The sequence below is a fragment of the Phaenicophaeus curvirostris genome, chromosome 12, assembly GCF_032191515.1.
Source record: "Phaenicophaeus curvirostris isolate KB17595 chromosome 12, BPBGC_Pcur_1.0, whole genome shotgun sequence".
NCBI lineage: Eukaryota > Metazoa > Chordata > Aves > Cuculiformes > Cuculidae > Phaenicophaeus > Phaenicophaeus curvirostris.
Genome location: NC_091403.1, coordinates 18,342,247 through 18,367,594, shown reverse-complemented (window position 1 = coordinate 18,367,594; position 25,348 = coordinate 18,342,247). Strand labels below are relative to the sequence as shown.

Sequence of the window (25,348 nt, the reverse complement as noted above, 5' to 3'; positions counted from 1 at the left end):
AAGATTACGGATGTTTTTGTCAGAGATTGTATTTATCATGGATTTAAATTTAGCTGAGAAGTAATAACATGTGAGGTGTGTCTAGACTTTTATTCTATGCAAGTGGGTTCGTCTCATCTTTAACGCCATGCAGATTTTGCTTTATTCATCTATCATTTCTCTGCTTATATTTTATCCATCAACACGGCATCACTCCCACCAGCCCTGGCTGCTGCCCCTCCACCAAGGCCAGCAGCACGGTACCAAACGTGTTGGAAGGTCCCTTCCTGCCAGCGACGAGGCAGAATTTGGCCTCGGGGAGGTCCAGGCTGCTGCAGGAGCTGCTCCCAGGGCCCTGCGGCAGGATTGGGCTCTCACCCCTGCTCGGCGCTCGGCTGCACACACGGGCAGAGCTGCGATTGCAGCGCAGAACAGAGCCAAATAAGGCCGGCTGCCTGGCACTCTAATGAGCTGAAGTCTTTTCAGCCCTGGTATAATTAAGCCCCTCAGACTGTATTTTGTTTTGCATGCGGTGTTTTGCTTGCTTTGATGACTTTCTCAGCACGGCTGTGAGGAGCGGGAATTGGTTTCTGAGAAGCACCAGCCAATGGAGGCTGCGCGCGAGCCGGCGCGTGTTGGCGAGCAGGCAGTGGGAGCGGCAGCGCCACCAGCACCTCGTGGCAAGGAGGAGGGGGCACTCGCCAACCCCCGCTGCCCCAGGGAGAGGTGGCGATGGGAGCACGGGGAACCCCTGGAAAAGCTTGAGGAGCAAACCCACGTGCAGCCCTTTGCCTGGGAGCTGCTGAGCGGTGGTGCCATCCCAGTATGCTGGCACATCCCTCCGGCCGGTCCCGGCCCCAGCTGCATCGTAGCGGCCGTGGCAGCCCCGCTTGTGTTTGTAAGGCTGCCCAGCACCGTCAGCACGAGGGAGGTGATGACATGGGAGATGATGAATTGTAAATACTCGGCAAATGGCTCTTTCCAGCCTGGCCCAAGCCCAAGCAAACCCACTGGAAATGCTTGTACCAGACTGGGAGGTCCTGGCCCGGGACTGGCAGGAAGGAGCTCAGCGCTGCTGCCAGGGGAGCCATGTGGGATCAGCTCCCGGCACTGCACTGCAATGATGGGTTGATGTGCCCCAGCGACCAGGGGAAGGGAACGGAGGACAGCAACAGGGAGGAAACCACGGGAGAATTTCTAGGGGGCTCCAGCCATCACAACCAGCTCACCTGGGGTGCCGAGTCCTGGAGGTTTCCAGCATGGTGCTGGTGGGCGTTTCTATGGCCAGTCCATCATCCTTCATCCTTGCATCTTACAAAGACATTTCAAATCATTTTTTGGGAACCAAAGTTATACTTGGGTCATAGATCTGTATGCAATGATGAACATAAACAGATGCCACGGAAATAACGCACAGCATGTGTACCAGGCCCATAAATAGTGCCGGAGCAGGGAAGGTAAATGCACAGGATATTTAATGATGGATACAAACGGGGCCAATGGAAGTAATGTATGGAGTCTATTCAGCGATAGCCATAAATAGCATTAGTGGGAGCAGTGCAGAGTGCACACATAACAACAGATATAAACGTGGTCTGGAGTAGCTGTACATCTAATATGCAATATTAATATGATTTGATCCCTCATAACGGCTTGAGCAACAAGGAAATAAATGCAACACAGGCAGCACAGCAGGGAGCGTTAGCTTCTGCTTGCCAGTGGGTCAGGGTGGATCTGGGCTGGGGCACAAGCCAGACCATAACCCCCACGTGGGTCTCCCAGCCCTCCCTAGGGAAGGCAGGGCCTTTCCCAGCTGAGTCTGGGCAGGCCCCCTTGCCCCACAGACCCCACAGCTCCTGGACCTCCCACCAGACTGTGGTTGGCTCTGTGGAGGCATCCAACAACTGGTTGCTGTGTCTCAGAGGGGCGCAGTGGGAGTTTGCACCTTGCAGGCAGGCAAGGCAAGAGACAAGGGACTATTCTTGGGGGACATACACCAATCCTGGGCTGCTGGGGAGCCTGGGGAATGCGGAGGAAGGGCATCGGTCCCTGGGGAGCTGTTGCCATCGCTCCCCACTCTGACACCCTGCTCCTAGCTGACCCCAAGTGGGATTCCTCTAGATGCTCAGTCCCATGCTCAGCTCCTCTGCGTTTGCAAAGCAGCCTTTATATTCAGGCTCCATCTACAGGGAACTGAATAATTTCGAGAGCTTAAAATAGGATGTAGATAGATGTGTTTAGTATTAATTTTTTTTTTTTAAGAAGCCGAGGAAGCAAGGTCTGTCTGACACAGATTCCTGAAGGCTTTCCACTCAAAGTCTGTGCACGTTCAGTCATCAAGTGGAAAGTTGGGGGGTGGGGAGGAAAAAGGGTCTTGTAGCTGAAGAGATGGGTTTCAGCTGGAAAATGAGAACCTCTGTTTTGCCTTAACATCAGCTCTACCAGGCCAGCGAACCTCTTGCTGTGATTGTGCCCATTGTTTGCTCACATCCACCTTGCTTTTTCTCTCGTCCATGTTACCTGCAGGTGAGAGATAGGATGGTAGCTGGGGAGGCGAGTATGCGCAGCCCAATCCTGGCCTGCTGGCAGCCGATTCTCCTCCTGATGCTGGGTTCCATCCTGTCTGGCTCCGCCACGGGCTGCCCACCACGCTGCGAATGCTCTGCTCAGGAGCGCGCTGTCCTGTGCCATCGGAAGCGATTCATGGTCGTGCCGGAGGGGATCCCAACCGAGACCAGGCTGCTGGACTTGGGCAAGAATCGTATCAAGACACTCAACCAGGATGAATTTGCCAACTACCCTCATCTGGAGGAGCTGGAGCTAAACGAGAACATTATCAGTGCCATTGAACCTGGGGCTTTCAACAACCTCTTCAACCTCAGGACGCTGGGGCTCAGGAGTAACAGACTCAAGCTGATCCCCTTGGGGGTGTTTACCGGACTCAGCAACCTTACCAAGCTAGACATTAGTGAGAACAAAATTGTGATCCTCCTAGACTACATGTTCCAGGACTTGTACAACCTGAAGTCTTTGGAGGTGGGGGACAACGACCTTGTCTACATCTCCCACCGGGCCTTCAGCGGCCTCAACAGCCTGGAGCAGCTGACCCTGGAGAAATGCAACCTGACCTCCATCCCCACAGAGGCCCTGTCTCACCTTCATGGCTTGATCGTGCTGCGGCTGCGCCATCTGAACATCAACACCATCCGGGATTACTCGTTCAAGAGGCTGTATCGGCTCAAGGTCCTTGAGATCTCACATTGGCCCTACCTGGATACTATGACATCCAACTGCCTCTATGGGTTGAACCTGACCTCCTTGTCCATCACGCACTGCAACCTGACATCCATCCCGTACGTGTCAGTGAGGCACTTGGTTTACCTCCGATTCCTGAACCTGTCCTACAACCCCATTGTCACCATCGAGGGCTCCATGCTCCATGATCTGCTCAGGCTGCAGGAGATCCAGCTGGTGGGAGGGCAGCTCACCACGGTCGAGCCCTTTGCCTTCCGTGGCCTCAATTACCTGCGCATCCTGAACGTGTCAGGGAATTTGCTGACCACCCTGGAGGAGTCGGCCTTCCATTCGGTGGGCAACCTGGAGACGCTCATCCTTGACAACAACCCTTTAGCCTGCGACTGTCGGCTGCTCTGGGTTTTCCGTCGGCGATGGAGGTTGAACTTCAACAAGCAGCAGCCCACCTGCTCCACCCCCGAGTTCGTCCAGGGCAAAGAGTTCAAAGATTTCCCCGATGTCCTCCTACCCAACTACTTCACCTGCCGCCGTGCACGAATACGGGACCGCAAACCTCAGCAGATTTTTGTGGACGAAGGCCACACAGTCCATTTTGTCTGCCGGGCAGATGGAGATCCGCCCCCCACCATCATGTGGCTCTCTCCCCGGAAGCACCTCATCTCTACCAAAACCAACGGGCGGCTCACTGTCTTCCCTGACGGCACGCTGGAGGTGCGCTACGCCCAGATCCAGGACAATGGCACCTACCTATGCATCGCCAGCAACGCGGGTGGCAACGACACCATGCTGGCCCACCTGCACGTGCGCAGCTACTCCCCAGACTGGCCCCACCAGCCCAACAAGACTTTCGCGTTCATCTCCAACCAGCCCAACGAGAGCGATGCCAACAGCACGCGCGCCACCGTGCCTTTCCCCTTTGACATCAAGACTCTCATCATTGCCACCACCATGGGCTTCATTTCCTTCCTGGGCGTCGTGCTTTTCTGTCTGGTGCTCCTCTTCCTGTGGAGCCGGGGGAAAGGCAACACCAAGCACAACATTGAAATCGAGTATGTGCCACGCAAGTCCGATGCGGGCATCAGCTCTGCCGACGCGCCACGCAAGTTCAACATGAAGATGATTTAACCGGGCAACAGTTTGCAAATAATAATGGTGGTTTTTTAAAAAAAAAAGAACAAATGAACAAAGAAAAAATAATTAAAAAACAAATGTTGCTACAAACATACCGACCTCTCTCCTTCCACCATGCCCTTCGCCCCTGTCCAAACCCACTGCACCCGCACTATCACCACCTCTTTCTCCTCCTCCTCTTCTTTATACCAGGAAAACATTCAGCTGATGTCTTCAGGACTCCTGTGTTTGTAAGGACTTTGTCTGATGGACTATGGTGTCAGATACATAATTCTGAAAGGGAAAAATAACGGGGGAGGGGGGGCAAAAAAGAAAGAAAAAAGAAATAAAATCAATAAAAGTTACGAACTTTCTTCTGTAACTTTGATTTCAATAACTATGGATTTTTATGAAAACTTGAAATAATAAAAAAGCCCTATTTCCTATAGATAGTTGGAATGCAAAATCTTGACTTCTTGATCTGTCCAGTTCTGTATCTCTGGCCAGCGCTCTCTTTATTGCCTCGGAGGCATTTTCCAGTCACCTCACTTGGAGCAGCCACAGTCCAGAGCGAGTCTCCCACTGGCGCCAAAGGAACGTACCTTTTTTTCCCCCCGAGGACCAGTTGTGTTTTATAGGCAGTTCCCCTGCCTGCCCTCGGAGCCCAGGGAGCGAGGCCACAGTGCTGATGTGTGTGGACAGGGCAGTACGGAGCAGGGGTGCGTCGCCTGCCCTCTGCACAGTGAGAAGGGGACAGCACAGGAAGGACATGGAGCTATTAGAATGAATCCAGAGGAGGCCATGAAGATGATCCAAGAGCTGGAGCACCTCCCATACAAGGACAGGCTGAGAGAGTTGGGGTTGTTCAAGCCTGGAGAAGAGAAGGCTCTGGGGAGACCTTGGAGCTGCTTCCAGTACTGAAAGGGGCTCCAGGAAAGCTGGGGAGGGGCTCTTGATCAGGGAGTGCAGGGATAGGACAGGGGTTGAAGCTGAAAGGGGAGATTGAGATGAGATCTTAGGAAGAAATGTTTTCATGTGGAGGTGGTGAAGCCTGGCACAGGTTGCCTAGAGCAGCGGTGGCTGCCCCATCCCTGGAGGTGTTCAAGGACAGGTTGGCTTGGAGCAAGTGGATCCATTGGAAGGTGTCCCTGCCCATGACAGGGGGTTGGGACTGCATAGGCTTTAAAGTTCCTTCCAACCTAAACCAATCTACAAGTCCGTGATGAGTCTATGATGCCATGGGGCCCTGTCACAAAGCAGTCTCCAGGGCAGGCAGCAGCTCACTGGGCTGGGAGCCAGCAGGACCAGGCTTTGCCTGAGGGATGCTGGCAGCGGGATCAGGGGTACCTCGGATCCCACTGCTTCATACCTGGGGAGAGGACTTTCTGCCTGCCGTTGCCAGCAGTACAGTGTCTCCTCTCTGTTGGGGGATAAGCTGGCTCTTGAGCTACAGACTTCTGTCCCTGACAGCAGGGATGCTTAATTCTATCAGTGCCTGTGCTGGCAGCACAAGGAGCACTCAGGTCTGTAAGCCACCAGGAGAGTGGAGCAGCCTGAGCATCTCTGGTGCCGCTTCCCACCTGCCTGTAACGACTCTCCTGGTGGTTTACGGACCTGAGTTCTGGCAGCCCAATTTGCAAGTACCTACAGGCATGTCGAAGAGAATTCAGCTTCCAGGTGAATTTCCCTTGTCTGGGAAAAAAAATAGTTACTTACATGTATAAGCACACATACAGAGCCTGAGCCAAAGGAGAACAGGCGCAGGGCTGCAGCAGGGAGGTGGTGCAGGCTGTAATGCGCTGGCTGCCCCGGTGCTAGCTCCAGCATGCCCATCACCATAGTGTCTGATCACCAGGCAGCAACCTCCCGTTGCTCAGCTCCAGGAGGTGTGGGAGGTTTGTACTGGCTCAAGGAGGAAAAGGGGAGGAATGTGGGATAAACTGGTCCCTGGGCAGCGCTGCGCTGACTGGTGCATCCCATAGGGGAGAGGTGTGACAGTGCCAGCAGCTCCCTACAGCAGCGCGACGCGGCACAGGCTACGGAAAGTAGCAGTGTAAAAGGGTCGTACGGCAAATGAATTAAATAGAGGACAACCACAGAGAGAGAGAGTGAAATTAAGAAGCAGAGAGCGCTAGGGAAAAAGATGTCTCAAGTCAAGCTTTGAAAACGAGAGAAGCATCATCAGAGCAGCTCAGCCCTTCTCTGTCTGGTTCGTGCCAACTTCCCGACACCCAGAAGGTGCAGAGCAAGGTGGAGGCTCCTTTCCGTGGGAAAAAACAGGGCTGGTACAGTGGCTCAGGGGCCCTAGCACAGCCTGATGGCCTTTGGCTGTGCCTGAAGCACAGAACATCCCTACAAACAGGGGTAATAATGGCACTAAAGGTTTTTATAAGCATTCCTGAAGCAGCGGGTGGCTTCCCATCCTTCCCGGCTGCCACCAGGACTGATGACACTGCACCAGCAAGCGGCTTCCTGGCCCGCCCAGCCTCAGTGGCATCTCCAGGGTGGATGAGCTGAGATTTGCATGCTTGATTTGTAAAGCACTAAAGGAGTCTTCAGGGATCAAAGTCACTACAAGATGATAAAAAAGAAGTGGCAGGCACCTGGAGTGCCAACAAGGAAAAGAATGGGTTTGCTTTTCTTCCAGCGATGTACCAGCCTAGAAGAGCCAACCTGAAACATTTGTGCTCGTGGGGAGGGAGGATTTTTTGCTGGTTTCAGCTTTCTATTCATCTTTACACAAAACATTTTGTGTTTCTTTCTCTACAGCGGGTTTCAGGAGCTTTGATTTGTTAGTTTCTTATCTCTAACCCATCTTTCCTTTATAACTTTGAAACAAAAACATTTTTTTTAAAAGCCTTTTGTGTTTTTGGGTTTTGGTTTTTGGGTTTTTTTGGTTTTTTTTTTTTTGCTTTTTAAAAGAGCTGAAGCAAAATGCTTCTTTGTGATCTTCCCCTCCCACCGGTATATAACCAACATTTTCAGTCAGCTAAATATGAAACCACGAACAGCAACACACAGAGCTGACTCCACCTGCACCACAGATCCTGCTCCAGGGACTGCGAGCACTGGCTTGGAGCAGCGCTCTCCTGGGAGAGGCAGGGATGCACTGAGGCCTCAGCCCTCCAGAGGAAGATGCCAAGCCAAGCACAGCCAAGAAAGCCACATACAGTGGCATGTTAGATGCAGAAATGTCAGTTTGAGCCTCTTTGCCAGGACTGACAATAACTCAGCGGTTCAACAGACTGCAGAGAGGTAGAGGGGGGTCTCCGTGTTCCTGGACAGCTATTAATACTGGCAATCCAAAGGAGCTTCATAATTGACTCCAGTTATCCTTTTTTAATGCTGTAATTAAAGAGCTTATTCAACACACACAGATTAAAAAACCCACACCAATAACCAAGTCCAACAAGGTATTTGCAGCACGCTGCAGTGTCCCAGCAATCAAGAGAGGAATCAAGTATTATGCTGTTAAAAAAGAAGTTTCAAAAAAGAAAAGAAGAGAGAAAATAATTTCCTTTGTGCCTAACAGCTTGAGCTGTGCTAGCAGAGGACTTTTCCCAGCCTGAGACTCGCCACGCACCACCCAGATCCATGTGTGGCCCCAGCCTCACCACTTCTGCCACGTGAAACCCTCCTGGGGGGCAGAGCCACGCTGCCTGCCCTGCATCTGAGCTGTAGCTCCAAGTCCCTCATTAGCAACTTTGCCTGATGCTCTGTGGCACTGCTGGCTGCCACAGAGTTTATTATCCACCCTGATTTTTAATCTTCAATGCTTTGTGGACTGGAGAATTTTTTTTTTCAGTCACTATGTGATTAAAGCAGATGGATGGAACAGAAGAGCTTCTCAGAGTGGCCAGCATCTCAGTTCAGCAATTTTCATGGCTGGTAAAGATGGGGAAAAAAAAAACAACCCAAAAAATAAACTCTATTCCTCTCCTTTGCTGAAATATTCAGTGTGTTTTTTCTGCAGTTTAATCAGGGTCGAGAGAGCAACGGCTGCGTTCCAGAGCTGCTCTTCAGCTAACCATTGGCCACATGTCAGAGCCAGACAGGACTTTTCACTTGTTTTGTTTGAATAAGGATAAATACAAAGCACTTTATAAAACAACTTTAAAAAGGCAGCAAAAAGACCCAGGAAGAGATTTGTTCAGGGCATGCAGAGGAAACATGCGTTATCTCCTCTGCTTCCAAGACTGGGAGCCCCACGGGGATCTCCTTGAAAGGCATCGTGTGCTGGGATGCAGCAGGGAGAAGGATGAGGGGATTATTTGGCACTTCCAGCCTGGGCACATAGAATCATCAAATTGTTAAGTTTGGAAAAGACCTCTAAGATCATCAAGTCCAACCATCAACACATCACCATCGTGCCTACTAAACCCTATCCTGAAGCACCGCATCTACATGGTTTTTGAAGCCCTCCAGGGATGGAGACTCCACCACTTCCCTGGGCAGCCTGTTCTAATCACCCACCCCACGCACTTCCCACCTCGCCAGGCTCCACATTTCCTCCCACCACCATGGGCTGTATCTGGCAGGCACCTGGCTCTCCCCTCCTGCTGCCGAGGCAGGATCAGAGTTATGAGCAACCTGCAAAGAGACATTTATATCCACTGACTCCTCAGCCCTCCTCTTCAGTCCCCAGGCCCACTCAGCTCTATTCCCTGGATCACCAGAGGCATGGAGAGCAGCACGAAAGGCCAGGTTTGAGATCAGCCCCTTTGCCTACGCAGGGTGAGGGTGCCCAGAGGAGAGGAGGTGGCCTCCCTGTGTCCCACAGTCCCCGGGCTCTCTGCCTTCCACCATTTCTATCAGGCCTTATCGCGCTTAATTTTACTCCTTCTCTCACTAACTGCCCTCCCTCTCTTATCTCCACTTCAGAGTCAATTTTTCACTCTCTTTTTTCTTCCTTATCACTCACACATTCCTGGGTTTTTGGGGTTTTTTAATTTTTTTAAATACTTTCTGCTTTCTGTGCATCTCTCGCTCTCCTGTCAGTTTTTTCTGTCAGGTGCTCTTCTCTCCCATCACATCTGTGCTCCCCGTGGTCCCCTCTCTGTACACACATTTCTCCTCCAAGTCTCAGCCTCCCTCCTCCCTTGGCAGCGTCCCTTCCTGCTCCCTGTGCAGTGAGCAGCACAGTGGCATGGATTGGAGGAGGGAAAGACCTTCAGGCTTCATATTCTTTTCTCCTTTCTCCCTTTCCTTCCCTCTCGTCCTCCCAACTCCCCCTTCCTCACTCCCCACATGGTCTCCAGCCCTGTCCAGCTGGTTTGCTGTGAGCCAGAGCACAGACTTTGCACTGTCATCCCTGCTACCAGGTTTTTGCAGGACATGGCAGAGGAGGAAGGCTTTGAGGTGCAGGAGCTCAACACCCTGGAGGAGGTGGCTCTGCTCCCCATGCCCCTGTCCCCGCCATGGATACGTGCAGCTCCTCCAGCAAGAAACAGGCCTATTGCTTTCCTCTCTTTTTTTTTCTAGGTCCGTGTCTGCATGCTTATGATGGATTTACTGTGATTCTATCAGTTTATGATTAAAACCCATAAATTTTACAAGGCCTTTTTCTTATTTTTCATAATCCACGGGATTCAAGGCAATCAAATTTTAACTGGAAAGCATGGGCTGTGCAGTTAGGTCCCAGTGTAATGGGGAATGGTTCATTTCCCAGTCTACCCCCATTAACGGTGGTATTAAAGAAATATTGCCCCGTGAAAGCAATTTTTTCCTCAATTCCCTTTAAAACAATGTACTTGCCTGACCAAAGGATTAGAGGAACAGTACCAACCTCGACTAAAACACCGTGCCCCCCTCCACTGCAGTTTGTTCCCATCCTGAGGTTTCCAAGCAGAGTTTCCCGGTGGCCTCAGGTGGGTGCTGAGGGTCTCGGGGTAAGCAGGGTGGCAGTTGTGAGTCTCTGCCAGCAGCTCCGTCTCAGCTCTCCATCATCAGGCAGTGGGTAGCGCCAGTGCCTCCGGAGATTTCATCATGTGCCTGTTATGATTCAGGTAATAAGACATTTCATTCAAATGAGCAAATTTATTCCAGTGGCACTTTAATAACAAAATCAATAAAACTACACTTCCCAGCAGGGCTTTATCATATGCTAAAACTACAGCATATTGCCTGGATATACTAAATTCTCTCCCTGAAATAAAGTGCAAAGTTTAGAAGATAGATGACACCATTTGCAGCACTAGGAGGATAATACCCTAATAAATCCATGGCCACCTGGGCACTTCGGAGTTGTCACACACTGCACTTGGTGGCCATTGGGAACTTCCCAACGACAGCAAGAACAGGAATAAGACCTTTGCACTCCTCGAGCTCATGTGCAGATGTAGGGAGTGTGGCCTCTGGAGCACAACCCTGTGTTGGGGCAGGGAGGCATTAACAGACACAGCTCAGCCAGAGTGGACTGCATCCACAGCAGCGTTGTGGACCCAGTGATCAGCGCAGGTTACCTTAACTGTGGTGGCTTTCTCCAAGACAACCGGCTCTGATCGGGTGGGAAAGGTGAGCATCCAGCTTGGGGACCAGCTGCTCCACGTGGCGGGGACCAGGCTGGCCTCTCCCAGCAGAGCTTCTCAGTGTCACACTAGGCTAGAAAAGAGATGGGACAGTCAGGAAACACTGCTGGTCCTGCAAGCCCAAGAGTTAGCAGCACCCCAGGACAGGTAGCTGCTCAAGGAAGTGCCCAAGTAAGAGGACAGTCGCTGTCCTACCCTGCATGCAGCTGTGCGCCCCTCCATGCAGGATCCCACCCCCTGAGCCCTGCACTGGGCTCTAAGGATGCCTTCCCATGGACCAAACGCCTCAATTACTGCTTGCCACTTAATTGCTTTTTCCCCGTATTGTTACATTCCAGCACCTTACCTAACATGAGATCTCATCCCTCCTCCATCATCCTTCCCAGACCATCATCCATCAGCTTTCCAAACCCTGCCCTGCTGCCAGCCATTCCCGTCTGCCAGCCAGCTCTCTCCTCCTCCTCGTCCCTTCAGCTTGTGCTTCCCAAGCCTATCAGTGCTCCCCAGCCTTGAGTGCTGCAAAACTAATTAGCTCACTACAAAGACTGAGGAATAATTAGGGACTCTACTGCAAGCACAAAACTAGGGCATCTTGCCCTAAATAAATGCGAGGAAGCATCTCTCTGCTCCACTGACAGCCTGCAATTGCTTCAAGCAGATGATTACATGACTCGCCGTCCCTTGGCTCCCACCCCAAGCACGTTCAGCAGAGGTGCCTCTGCCTCCATCTCACCCCTACTGGCTTTTGGGTTTGTGTCTCTGTTGCTAAAGCCAGCTCCTCCCCAGAGCTCCACAGCCAGCCAGGCACCAAAGCGAGCAGGCAGCTTGCTCAGAAATGCTGGGGCTGCTGGTTGGGGAACTGCCCTCTGAGCGGCCCATCGTCTCCTGCTCTTTCTGCAGAGGAGATAGCACCAAGCGTGGAGAACACTGGGGACTACACAGGTCCTCATTCCTCCTGCACAAACCATCCTGGAGACTCCACGCTTGGGTATGTCGAAGGCCCCTGGTGACACGCAGGGGTTCTCTGTGAACCAATCTCCCTCAGAGGAAATACCCATCCTCCTGGCTCCTCAAGGTGACGAGCAGGAGCAGGAGTTGGAGCCAGCCCAGCATGAGGCATCTCTGACCTCCAACACTTGCTTGTCTCCCCAGCACTGCAAACGATCCCTCCTCCAGCCATTGTCTGTGCCTGCAGTGCTCCACACAGTTTTGTCACTTACTAATGATATTTAATAACAACCTGACACTCAGCCCCTGCATCTCATGCTGAAATTTGAGGCAGCCGTGCCATAAACCTGACTAATGTCCCCACCGGTTTGGGAAGGCGCAGTGCTTGCTGCCACACAGGGAAGGTGGGATAGGACATGGGCAAGAAAGCTTTGAGTTAAGCCCTTCAGAAGAGCTCTCTCTGGCCAGTCCAGGCTGAGCATTCCCTCCTGTCCTCAGCCAGGGAGGAGCACTGGTGGCCGCAGTGGGTAAGGACAAGTTCTCATATCAGTGATTAACCAGCGAAGGACCCCATCTCCACTTTATGTGAAGCCACAGCCGGTGTCATCAGAGATTTTATGGCCTTTACGGGTTTAGGTTTTTTTATTCTTCTAAGGGTTTTCTGTTGCTTCAGGTCATCTGCCCAGATCTACAGTCACAGAAAGGGAAGGGAAGGTGGGAAGAGGGTTCTAGTGGCAGTCTCCATTGAACCTGAGGATGCCGTTTCAGCAGTTGCAGGGTATATATCTTGGCCCTTGCCAAGCTGTGCTGGGGGAAGAAAACTTAACCCTTGTCCAGCCACAGCTCCTCCTCAGTGCTCTGCAGAGGTGAGGGATCAGGTGTCCATCACATGCAGAAGGTTCCTTTGCCATACTCAAGGACTCAAGCTTGGGGAAGATGAAAAACTCCAGCAACCCCTTGTATGAGGGTTAAGGGACCAGGGAAGGTCTGCACCCTGAGAAAGGTCATGATGAGTAAGCTCCAGGGCTGTGTCCCTTGGGGGCATGGCCCCACGGCAGAGGAAAGGCAAAGTTCAGAACAACCCTAATAACTCCTCTGTGCGATTCCTCCCAGCCTCAGGAAGCTCGAGGCTCTGAGCCATGCAGCATCTGCATCATTTTCTTATTAGTCCTTAACAAACCTTTCTTGCTTGAAGTTGTCTGACAGCATTTGTTGACATACTCCACTCCTGGCCTGCAGCAGTAGTTGTGGCAGTGGGAGCCACCCCAGATGCTGCTCGGTGTCGCCAGCGCAGGGCATTTGCTCCATACACCCTGAACTGTGCACAGGAAACCTACGCTGCAAATGCAGCCCTGCCCTGTTTCTCCCACCCCTGAAGGGTTAGGATTTGCAGAGAGCAGTGATGCCAGGCAGAGGAGGCAGGGCTGCCTGCTATTGCTGTGTCTGCACCAACAAATAGACCAGAGCAGCTGCTGCCTTCTCCTGGGTGCTGCTGAAAGGGACAACGCCAAGGTCGATTAGACCCAACCCTGGACCTGCCTTTTCTTTCTCTTTTCTTTTTCCCAGGGCTCACAAGTGTTGACAATTCAAACAGATGAGAATTCAGGACAAAAAGCAAGGGTGAGAGGTTCAAACACTTTCATTGAACGACCCTTCCCAGCTTAATATTGCCTTTTCCAGTATAGCTCACCAGCCCATTGCAACCTGCTCCAGAAACCACAGGAGAAAAGACACAAGGCTTTGTGTAACCAGAAAGCATAGTTTCGTCCTCACTGTGTCTGCTCGCAGCATACAAATCCTTTGTGCCAAAGCCTTTAGGGATAAAACCTCCACCTGGGCTATCTCACAACAGGCTGAAAACAGTGGCAGGACCAGGCTGTTGGCCCTGAAGCAACATCTCTTGGTTCTGCACCAAGAACCAGAGAGCAGAGGAGTCCCTGCACAGTGCTCCAGCCTGGCAGAGGGCGGCTGCCATGCAGAAAGAGGCAGAGGTAGGTGGGAGAGGGCTGCAGACTCTACAGCTCCTTTCACAGCGAGCCTCTCTGACGGAATGCTCTTGAAGAAAAACGGCCAGATGTCTCTGTGTTCCAGGTGTCTCCAGATCCATGCACTGTCAGTAAGGCCCTGTGCTGAGGAACCCACTGACAGCACCAAAATTGGGAGTATTTTCCAAAAGCAGCAGCGTGGTGAGGAAGAGAGACAAAACCACCTCAAATGATCCTGCCAAGATCAAGAAGGTCCAGCCCACCTTCAAAGAATGAGAAGTGCCCTGCCAGACTGGGGTGGGCTGGAATCTGCATGGAACCAGGAGGTTCTTCTGGCACGAGGCCCTCACAGACGGATGCTCAAGGCAGCGAACAGATATATCTTTGTCCTGCAGTGCAAGTGGAGCTGTTCTTGTCTTTCAAACATACATCTAATCATTTGTAAGATCTCTGCCTCAGAACTATCTTTTTGATAAAACTAATCACAGGCTTAAATTACAGATAAAGAACTGATACTAAAAGAACAGTTTGAAAAGGAGGAAAGGGGTAGTTTAACAGTGCTCATTTTCTCTGCTTTTCTATAGCGCACATCTTAGACTATTTAACTGCAGAGCTTATGAAGCTTCATTCTGACAACTCTCTTTCAAACGTGGCTTCCACAAATGTTTCCCCAGGTTTCTTTTCCCACTCCGCTGCTGTTCGCTGTATTATTGCAGCAGTCCCCGTACCTCCAGCTGAGACTGGGAAGCAGGCACGCAAAGAGCTGTATGAACACACACAAAGGAATAAACCCAGCACTGAAAAGGCTGGACCCAAAAGCATCTACAATCGGGAATGAGGGACATCTAAGTGCCCACGAGGGATCTGAGCTATAACAGCTCAACAAAGAAGAGCAGCTAAAAAAAAATAAATCAAAGCCGCAATTCGCTGGAGAGCCAGGATGAGGACAGAGGTGTGGGGCCAGCGCAGCTCTGCTGCCCTGCAGTCCTTGCGCTGCCAGGCAGGAGGACAGAGTGGCTGCTGGTGGGCTGGCAGCAATGATCCAGCTCTAGGTGCTTTTAAGCACCGCACGATCCAGGCTCACGCTGGCTTCCGCTGCTCTGCGGGGAACAATGGCTTTGATCAACAGAAGATTGCTGAGTTAATTGTAATGATATTCTAATAAAGCTGGGGAGATTAATTACGGCTCTTTATCAGAGCTGGCCCTCTGCCAAGGGTTTGCAAAATTGTTTTCCTCTGTTTCATGTCATTTGAATTTAGGAGAAGAAAGGAGGAAGTTGGGTGCCTTTTTTTTCCTCCAGCAATCAGAACTGTAGCCTCGTGCCCTGCTCACACTCACAGCTCGGCGCGTTTACAGAGGGAAGCAGGGAGGGTGCAAACGGAGGAAGCAAATGGAGAGTGACAGACAAACCAATTAGACACAATGCTGCACAATTACGCTCCCAGTTAATAAGCGACTTGGTGCAGAGAAGCACAAAGCAACAAGGCGGCGGCGGGAGGACCACAGACATTGCTCCACGCAGAAGGTAAACGCAGGACAGGTTACACCTTTCCAGGCTGCGGGGACACGGACAAACTGCAGATGCTGCTGTCAGGCAGGGTGAAGGCAGCTCACTGTCCAGAAAAGGCTTCCTGGCCTTCATTCTTGCTCGTACCACTCCGACGCTGAAAAACAAGTGTCCAGAGAGCAGCCAGAGCCCTGCTAAGTGGCCTTGGGGAATGAGAAACTCAAACCTTCCTATTTCACTTGACAAATAGCTATTCCTTCCAGGGAAGATTTAGCAGTGCCCAGGCAGGTGAGAGACAGACCCGCAGAGGAATGATCCCAACTGGAAGGCAGCAGATCAATCAGGCAGAGCCTCCTGCTCTCGCTCACAGAGGAGAAGGGAGGAGAGGCCCTTAGTGCAGCCAGCTGGCACGCGATGCGCTGGGGGAAAGGGCTGCAAGTCAGACCAGGGAGGGAAGTGCGCTCCTCACACAAACCAGAGAGAAAGCAGAGGATTAAAATAATACAACTCACATTATAGCAGGCAGCAGAGCATTATTAGCAAACCTCCCACCAGCAGGAACAGGTTGCCCAGAGAGGTCGTGGCTGCCCCATCCCTGGAGGGGCTCAAGGCCAGATTGGATGGGGCTTGGAGCAACCTGATCCAGTGGGAAGTGTCCCTGCCCATGGCAGGGGGTTGGAACTGGATGGGATTTAAAGTCCTTTCCAACTCAAACCATTTTACAATTCTATGAACCGGCCAGGGCTTGCTGCTTCAAGAAGGAAAAATGCTACCATCTAAGCCAAGGTCTTCAGCACCCCAAGGGGCAGCCAGGAGACACATGGCTGCTCCAGAGGCATTTTCCTCCCTGGCTCTGGAAAGCTAACACACTGCTAACTGCTCATGAACCACAAAAAGAGGGCCTAGATTAAAATTGTAATTTTAACAGAACCTACCCAGATCTCACTCATCAGGGTCTCATGCAGGAGTGGCCCCACAGGGCCCCTGGCACACAGCACGCTGCTTTCTGCTGACCTCTTCCCTTGCAAAGCCCAAGCTATGACATTCATCTCCTCATCTCCAAATGCTGAAAGACAGCTGGCACTAGGATGGCACGCAGCCACGCTGTTGTCTACCAACCCATTGCATGCCAGCTTCGGCCAGGGTGCCACTGAACTGGAGAGAGCTGGCACAGCAAGTGCAAAGTATTCAGGCTGAAGATATAACAAGAATAAGCAGGGAGCACCAACCTCTGACTGCCTTTCCAAAGCAATGTGGGTGCATCAAGTACTTCTTGCCTGTTGAAGGACAGACCACAACAGCAACATCCTCTCCGTGTCCACAGAAGGACAACAAAGGCGGTGAAGTGTCTGCAGCACAAGTCTTACGAGGAGCGGCTGAGGGACCTGGGGCTGTTTAGCCTAAAGAAAAGGAGGCTGAGGGGACACCTCATCGCTCTCCACAGCTCCATTAGAGAAGGCTGTGGTGAGGTGGGTGCTGGTCTCTTCTCCCAAGTAGCAAATGATAGGATAAGAGTCAGGTTGCTCCAGGGGAGGTTTAGATTGGGTATTAGGAAATATTGCTTCATGGAAAAGGTTCTCAGCCACTGGCACCAGCTGCCCAGGGAGATGTTTAAAAGACAGGCAGATAAGGTGTTCAGGGATATGGTTCAGTAGTGGACAGATACAATTGGACTCAATGATCTCAAAGGTATTTTCCAACCAAACTATATTCTGTGATTTTAAACCAGAGGACTTTCAGCAAGGTCAGAAGAGGGGAAGTGTAGGGTCCGTGTTTTGTACCATCACTCTAACAACCTAGATTATTCTTTAGGGTTTTCAATGACCCATAAAAGGATCCCACATCCAAAATATTTGCTCCAACTGAGAGGAAAAATTGCTGATCTAAATACTTTTCTCCTGGAACATGACAGAAACAATTATTCACTTAGGCTCTTGTAAAGACTATTGAGTTTGGCAAAATGTTGCTCCAGGGGTAAAATAACTAGAACGAAGCTTCAAAACCATTTAAAGGTAACTTTTTTAGCTAAGAAAACTGCAGTTTTCCCATTTCAGAACAAATCCTTATGCTAAAACTGAGTTTATCTTAAATACAAAGAAACAAAAATAAGAAAACAACTACCAAGATCATCAGCTAGAAAGGAAAGTGTTACAGAACTGTATTCATTACCTCCCAACTCAAGAAAAAAAGGATTCTGGTTGACCAAAGTATTTCAGCAGCTTAAAGTGGTCCTTGAGAAGAAAATCTCATTTCCAGCTGCCTCAAGACCTCATCCCTGCCTGTGATGGGCCTGGTGCCGGTCCTTCTCAGATGGTTCAGGACCACTGGCATCGGTGTGGCACGGCCAGGGGCCAGACACATGCCCGGTGGCACCCACCGCTCCAGCACACGCTACTCAAGATTCCCCATAAATAAAATCGTCGGCATCGGCTCTTGTGTTCATTTCACAGGCGGCTGCTCTGCTGACAGGTTTCACACGCTGCTACCGTGTCTTGTCAGCTTTATACTCTCAGGCCAACGCCGGCTCACCAGCTCCGATGTATATACATAAAAATAAATGGCTCAGAAACCCCAATAAAGTGACAGATAACATAATGGGACCTGGCTTCAGAAAATAAGCTTGTTTATAGAACCTCTGTGCCTCCAAATTTGATTTATGTTATGTGGGCTGTTTCTTGGGGAGGGTTTGGGGAGGAGGGCTTGCTCGCACTCACTTCCCCCAGGTGGAGAGTCACTGGTTAAGAGTCACCTTTAGGGCTCGTGCCCTAAGACTGGCAGTATTGGCATCAGGAGCAGAGCTTCCTGTGGGATTTGGTTGATGTGATTCTCCTCCAGCTCCCACAGGAGCTCTGCATTTTTGCCCAAGCCATATCCAGTGCCTGCCCCACTTGCCCACCTCAGGGAACTTCTCCTCATCCCCTCTAACCCTTCCCCCACACAACTCCCTTCCTTGGGCTTTCTGCGCTTTCCCATGGTGTCTGCAAGCTGGAGGTGGCTGCAAAGAGCTCAGGGCTTCAGAAGCCAACAGAGCATACAAAGTAAAACCAGACAGTGCCTAAAGGAGACCATGTAAGCTTCAAACGGGAGAGCTGCTATGGCAGAAGCAGGTTCCTCTGGTAGCCCCTTTGCTCTGGGCTGCAGATGGTCCTTATTCAATCTCTTGCTAGAAGAGCTTCCTTGCAAACAGTGATAATCCTTCATTTGATGTTCGCTCCCCTGGATATCACTGTTCACAGCAAGCATCGCAATTTGTGTTTATTCTTGCCAAGCCATGTTTATTCTTGAGCCGCTTTGATTGTTACAGCGAAAGCTGGGATGGCTTGCTTCGTCAAAGTGCCTGTTTCCAGGGGGCTAATAATGAGAGACTGTCAATCTGGAGACACAAGGGAAAAATCACAGCCCCTCCTCTCACAGAAAACCGCCAGCCGCTGCCAGACCCCACGCTTTGTACCTCTCAGTCTTTGATATGTGGCTGGAAGATCCTTAGGTCCAGCCTCAAGTGGACATGACAACAGGATGCTGGCCCCAGCACCTTCCCTGCAGAGCACAGAGGTGCTGGGGAGAAGCTTACCAGCCGCAGGATACAAATACCATGAGATACTGGTGTTCAAACATCTACGTGACTCGCTTGCACAGCACAAACCCTGTGTCGTGCTTAAAACAGCTACCTGGTGAGCCTAGCTGAGCCTGTATGGTGGAGCTGGGCTGCCAGAACAGAACCGAAGCTCCTATCCCAGCAAAGCTCTTCAGAACAACCTATGTGTCCAGAGAGTTCAAGCTGCCACTGGCAGGTTGTGATAACGTGCTGTAATTCCCTACACCATGACTGATGCACCCAGCAGCTCCTGTCCTGAGCCCCAGCTCCCACGTGCAGAGCAAATCCTTGGCTGACTGCTGCTAGGCACAAATCAGCCCTCAAGAGGAAGAATTACCCCTGTGAGATGCAGGATCACAAGCTGTGGCAGAGCAGAGCAACCTTAAGCTCAGATGACAACGACGTGGCTCCCCATCCCATCTTCCCATCTCCCAGTCTTCATCCCAGTCAGATTTTAATCAAACCTTACATTATGCTGCCACTTGTCTGGGGCCTAGTACTAAGGAGGGCTGTGGGGGAGCTTTCCCCTCAAATTAAATAATTAAAATGTTTTTCTCAGGCTAAATAATTTTAATTTTCCCCCCCCAGCAGACCAGTGGCAATAAATATTTAATACATTCCTTGCTTCACTGCATCCAGCATGTTGCCATTTTAGAAATCATTTTATTGTGTGTATTTTTCTTCTTTTAATTACAGTCACCCAGCATCGAACCACTTCAATAAATAATCAAAGGCAGGGGGAGAGACAGGGCAGCCGTGATGCTTCAGGAGACGCGTGCTGTGCTACTAACATGAGGAGGAATACACCCCATGCTGGCAGCCACCACCGCTCCTGCTCGGGGCTGACATCTGACCCCCACCTTAACGCTGTGATCTTGGCTGTTGCCAGCTCCTTTGGGGTTCCTGAATTAACACCTGGGGAAGGGATGTGGCGCTTGCCAGCTCCTGAGCAGTGGTCCATCCTGCCAATATCCCCTCTGGCAGGGGCCAGCAGTGAATGCCAGGGGACGGCTGGAAAAGCCAGCCAAACGTGCACTGATACCTCCCCAGGACGCTCCCAGCCGCTGGCAACCTGCAGCTGAAGGACTGCCTGACTCAGGCATCCTGTCTCGCCTTTAAAAAAGCGCTCAATGGTTTTATTTTTTTTTTTCTTCCTTCCAGGAATTTCTGTAATTACAAGGATAGCCTGAGCGCTTCTTAACTGTTCTCTGTCCAAACCAGCCACTGATTTCCACCGCCAGCAGGTAAGGAAGCCCTCGATGCCTACAGCAATGGGTGGGCTGCTGGTGATGATGCCTGCAGCAAGTGGGGAACCAGGTGGGAGTGGATGTCAGAAACCGTCCCTCCACACTTTTAGGAGCTGGAAAGTTGGGAGCCCCAGCTCTTCACTGGATTGCCAGATCCTGCCGCTCCCACAGCCACCAGGCTTACAGCTTCAGCAGCTTGGCAAGGAGAGGGTTACCATCTCCCACAGCCACCACCACAGCCAGCCTGGTGGAATGGTATTAGCAAAAATGAATAGAAATACTACATGAAGCTAATAAGACCTGAGGGGAGCTCCTTAGACAAGTTGATTTCCAAATTGGACTGACATTAACCTCACATAAATAAAAATGAACGCTTACAAAATATTGTGAAAAAAATCCATAAGAGCATATGAAGGTATTGATGTGTTTTTATCTACCTCCTGCATTTGTGATACAGAGTAGGGCTCCACGGGCTGCTCAGAATCACCATGACCCTGCCCATGCTCCAGAGTAGCCCAGGCAGGGAAGGTCTGGGGTTGCACTTGGTTTGCAACAGCAAATGCTGTCCTGGTGTCTCTCAGCCACCAACAAGGTTCAGGGATGGGGAAGCTCCCCTGGGCTGCCTGCACCCTTCACTCCAGGTGTGATGGAGCAAGCATCAAGCAAGAAAGGGCAGGGACTCGACCTTCCTTCCATAAATGCTGAGCTGTATAAACCCAGTGCAAAGCAAGCCTCCATCTCTGCGTGCCACAGAAGGTCCCTCTCCAGTATCCAGACACCTCTTTTCACTAAACGTAGAGGAACATAACATCCCCACCTAGCCTGCAAAATTCAGCTTGACTTCACCACTGCTTCTTTAAAGCACAGCAGCAGGACAGACACGCATTAAACACATATGGAGTCCGGAGTTTCATAGAATCATACAATCATTTGGATTGCTAGGGCCCTTAAAGTGCATACAATTCCAAACCCCCTGCCATAGGCAGGGACACCTCCTACTGGATCAGGTTGCTCAAAGTCGCATCCAGCCTGGCCTTGAACACCTCCAGGGATGGGGCAGCCACCACTTCGCTGGGCAAGCTGAGCCAGGGCCTCACTGCCCTCACAGGAAAACATTTCTTCCTAAGACCTCATCTCAATCTCCCCTCTTTCAGCTTGAAACCATTCCCCCTCGTCCTATTCCTTCACTCCCTGATAAAAGGCGCCTTCCCAAATTCTCACAAGCTTTTACTTCTTTAGGCAATTGCTGCTAAAAAAGACCCTGCCCTAAAGATCTTCAGCCCAAGCAGAGGATGAGAACCACCATAGGGAGAAAACAAGGTCCCTGCCTGACTTGAACCTGAGCCATTGTCACCAGTGTGGGACAAAAGTTGTCAAAGGAGGAGTGAAGGGCAGGGAAGTATTTCTTCTAGGGTGCATCCAGGAGCTCCTGTTTGAGCAAGAGGCACTGGGACAGAAAGCAGAGAGCTGGGAGACACAACAAGTGCTGGCAGAGGCTGTCACTAGGGGCTGACTGACAGCGAGAAACCACGCGTGGAGAGGGACTACGAGGTTAACAGGAAAGAAAGCTGTGAAAGGCCTGGAGAGCAGAGACAGGTAACTGCTGTTTGCCAGCAGGAACCAGCAAAAGCAAGTAAAGCATGGGTGACACGAGCAAAATGACAGGCGAGGAAAATGATCCTTGCAGCAGAGCTCTGAACAGGCAGGAGTGGGAGAAGATTGCTTTTGTCAAGGCCAGAGAAAAGGATGTTGGAGGAATTGAGCCGTGAGACGATGACAGTCTGGATGAGAGTTTTAGCTGTGCCTTAGCAACCCAACACAAGGGAACGCGGCAAGCACAGCCATCCCACCTGCAGGCAATGCTGAGCTGGCCCCTGGATTGGGGTAACCATCAGTTATCCATGTGGAACTTGTACACAGATGCTGAGATCTGGGTCCAGGCAGCACAGGAGGCGATGGCAACTAAGGATGGCATCTGGGGAGCCATTCCAGAACCCGATCATCTGCTGGTATGATGAAGATCTTCAGACAGACAAGACAAATTAAGAGGTAGACAGAAAACCAGGAAAGGCTATTTGCATTGCCAAGGGAGGACAGGTCTTTAAAACATCTGTGGGATGAGGGATCAGGAAAAGGGAAACATTCTGCCAGTGCAGCGCTTGTGCCAGGGAAAGCTTATCAACATCAGGGGAAGCAGGGCATGGGGCCAGCCCTGTGCTGGAACCAGAGGAGATGAGCTGGCCGGTAGTCATCAAGAGCACATTCAAAAAGCTATGGGACTTGGAGGAGAGAGAATGGAGGAATGGAAGAGAGCTGATGGAACCTAAGGTAGAAGGGAAGAAAAGCAGACCTATCTGGGAAGAGAATGTCAAAGGGGAAAGAGGTAGGGAATGTCAGTGCAAGGGATAAGTTGCTGGGCACCCCCTGCAAGTTCAGCCAAGCCTCCTGCAGGCCAAGATGGTGAGAGGCATCAGGAGACAAAGACCTAAACTCATCAGCTCAGAAATCCTGGAAAAAGCAGCAGCTGCCCTATAGAAAGGGGTCTGGCCTTCAGAAAAAAATGTGGACAACAGTAAAGAACAGCAGCTTTAAATATCTATTTTCTCCAGATCAATAAGGCTGTCTATAACTTCAGCTTTACAAGCAAATATTTACAGGGCGGAGAAGCTACAAATGATAAACGAAACAGCTGCTGGGCTGCTTGGGACAGAGGCAAGGAGCTTGGAGATCCACGTACTGAATTCTCCAAGGTTTTTGTGGCACTGGAATTCAGGCTTAGAGCAACTTTCTAGGTGAGAGCGATTTGCGCCCTTCTCTGCGTTCATCACTTACTATCCTCAGCATGGATTTTTTTTCTCCCATTTTCACGAGGTGCTTTGACCTGTTTTCAGCTCAAAACACCCTGTGCAATGAATCCAGACTTGACTCGGTAGGTTGGGGTGGCAGGAGGCTCTAAGTAGGAGCAAAAAACCTATGCAACGCACATACAACATAAAGACATTTCCAGCCCTGAAGGACTTACCACCATAAGTCCAGACCTTGTAAACTGTTTTGGTTTGAGCTAAAGCAGAATCAATTTTCTAACGTTTCAGCTTAGCTTCATCTAAGTAACTTAATTTGCTGAAATCTAACTGCATGTTTTCAGACAGTGTCTGTCTCTCAAAGTGATAAAATGAGGCACTGGTATGCAGAAAGGCTATTGCTTACGTTTAGGCCTATGAAGATGAAAGTCAGCCTCAAGCCAGTGGAATGCCATAAGGGAGAGGGGCGAAAAAGGGTCAACACCTGCAGGAGGAGCAGACAGGACAGGTGACCCAAAACTGACCAACAGAGGACTCCAACCCATGTACGACCTAAACAGTATAAACCTGAGGGATCACGAGGGTCACACTCTCTTTTTCAATGGCTAGTATCCAGTAAGAAGTCTGTCTTTGCCCCCAATACCAGATTTGTGTGTCCCTGAATCCAGTTCCAAAGTCCAGCTCCTTCCTGCTGCTGAATCCAGCCCAGGACACCTTTTCCCCATGCCTGCTCTGCAGCATCAGTTGTGACAAACTCATTGAGGGGGGGTTGATTTCAGGTATTTTTATATATTTTATTATTTTCTTATTAATATTATTTTTCTTTTTATTGTTTTATTAAAGCTGTTTCAGTTTTAGTTTTTGATCCACAAGTCTCTCTCTCATTCCTCATTTCACTAGCAGGAGGACTGGGACACAACTGCGCATGTTTAGTTGCCAATCAAGCCAGGTGGGACTAACCATTACACGAACTTAGGCACTTAACTGGTTTTATTTGACTGGGCAGCACAAGTAGTTAATAATCCCACAGGTGAGTCAGTGCAAGATCAGGGCTTTGGTGTGCAAGGAGCACGCGCCTGCAAGCGGCTTGGGAGCACTGCAGGACACAGCATGCACCCACTCACCTCCCCTCGCCATGATGCATTCGAGCACATAAAACAAAAACCCACAAGTGGGTTCTTCTGTGCAGATACCGCAATGGCTATTTCAGAAACAAAGGACGATGACAAGGGAAGAAGCCTCCCTCTGCCCGGGGGAAAACAGATCGCTGCTCTCGTGTTTGTGCTGTGTCACTGCCCACTCACTGGGTGCCAGCGCAGCTGCAGAATGGGATGGGTGGCTCTGACCATGGCACGATTCAGGACTTGAACAAGTCTCCAATCCTCTCATAAGCCATAAGGTGCAGGAGAAGGACTTACAAGAGCTTCATAGGAGGCTCAGGCAGGGGCAGAGACACTGACATCCAAGGCAGGCTGGGATGAAGGCAAGGGAAATTGTTCATAAAAGCGATGGATTTACCTTTCCCTTCTCCCCAACCCCCCTAAAATGCAGGTTTCATACCGACCTGGAGAAATACAGGTCAAATTCAGAGACCAACTTCACAAAAAGAAGCGAAAATGAACATTTCAGACCTGATTTTGTTTCCTCTTGGACATCTCTGAACCAGAGCACTTTTCACTTAGGAAGCGAGCCAGCGTGCACAAACAAGAAGTAAAATGAAATGACCCCAAAGAAATGAAATGGATTTTCATGGTTTGTTTCTTCCTCAGGGTGTGTGTGAGGGGAAAGAGATCACTGTCAGTCTCCCAAAGACATTTTTTTAACTGTTCTACTTCAAACACTGCACTGAAAAACTGAATTATTCAGTGAGCCCTAATTGCAGCTCCAAGGTCCCCTTTCCCTTGCTTTGCACAGTGCCATCCTGGGCAGAAACCGCTGTTTTCCTACTGCTTTCCCAGAGATCATCGTGTACCTATTCCCAACAGCACAACACCTTGGAGGCAAGAAGGTTTCTACAGATGAGTGTGTGCAAGTCTGTACATGCGCACAGGAACTTTGTGGGATGGAAGGAAGAACAAGAAATAATGAATCCCCTTGCACTCACTAAGTCCAAACAAATAGACTGAAGTGGGAGCCTGATTTGCATTGGTTTGATTGAAGATGTAATTTGCTGCTGAATAAATGTGGTTGCATCCAAATCAAACCTTTAGTCCCTCAGACATTATAACTCTTTCTTTTCTTCCCTCAGGGTTTGCCAACCTTTAAGGCTGACCAAGGATGATGTATTACAAGAAGGAATGGTCTTAAATAAGAGAAGCGAAAGTTTGGAATAGATATAAGAAAAGACTTCCCCATAAAGAAGGAGATGTTTAAAAAGCCTCCAAGAAAAGGTG

The 25,348-nt window shown here is 50.5% G+C and overlaps 1 protein-coding gene across 5 annotated transcripts in view; it reads left to right on the top strand.

The window, feature by feature from the left end:
• Positions 1 to 4,666, top strand: part of LINGO1 (leucine rich repeat and Ig domain containing 1) — a 176,785-nt gene extending 172,119 nt beyond the window's left edge. For 4 of the 5 annotated variants that reach the window (XM_069866903.1, XM_069866901.1, XM_069866902.1 and 1 more), the window contains one exon: positions 2,506 to 4,666. In XM_069866903.1, coding sequence (XP_069723004.1) covers positions 2,518 to 4,359 — 1,842 coding nt within the window. In that variant the 5' untranslated portion in view covers positions 2,506 to 2,517 and the 3' untranslated portion in view covers positions 4,360 to 4,666. Of the gene's footprint in view, positions 1 to 1,283; positions 1,749 to 2,505 lie in introns of those variants that run through there. The other variant, XM_069866904.1, reaches the window with a different exon arrangement.
• Positions 4,667 to 25,348: the final 20,682 nt, after the last annotated feature.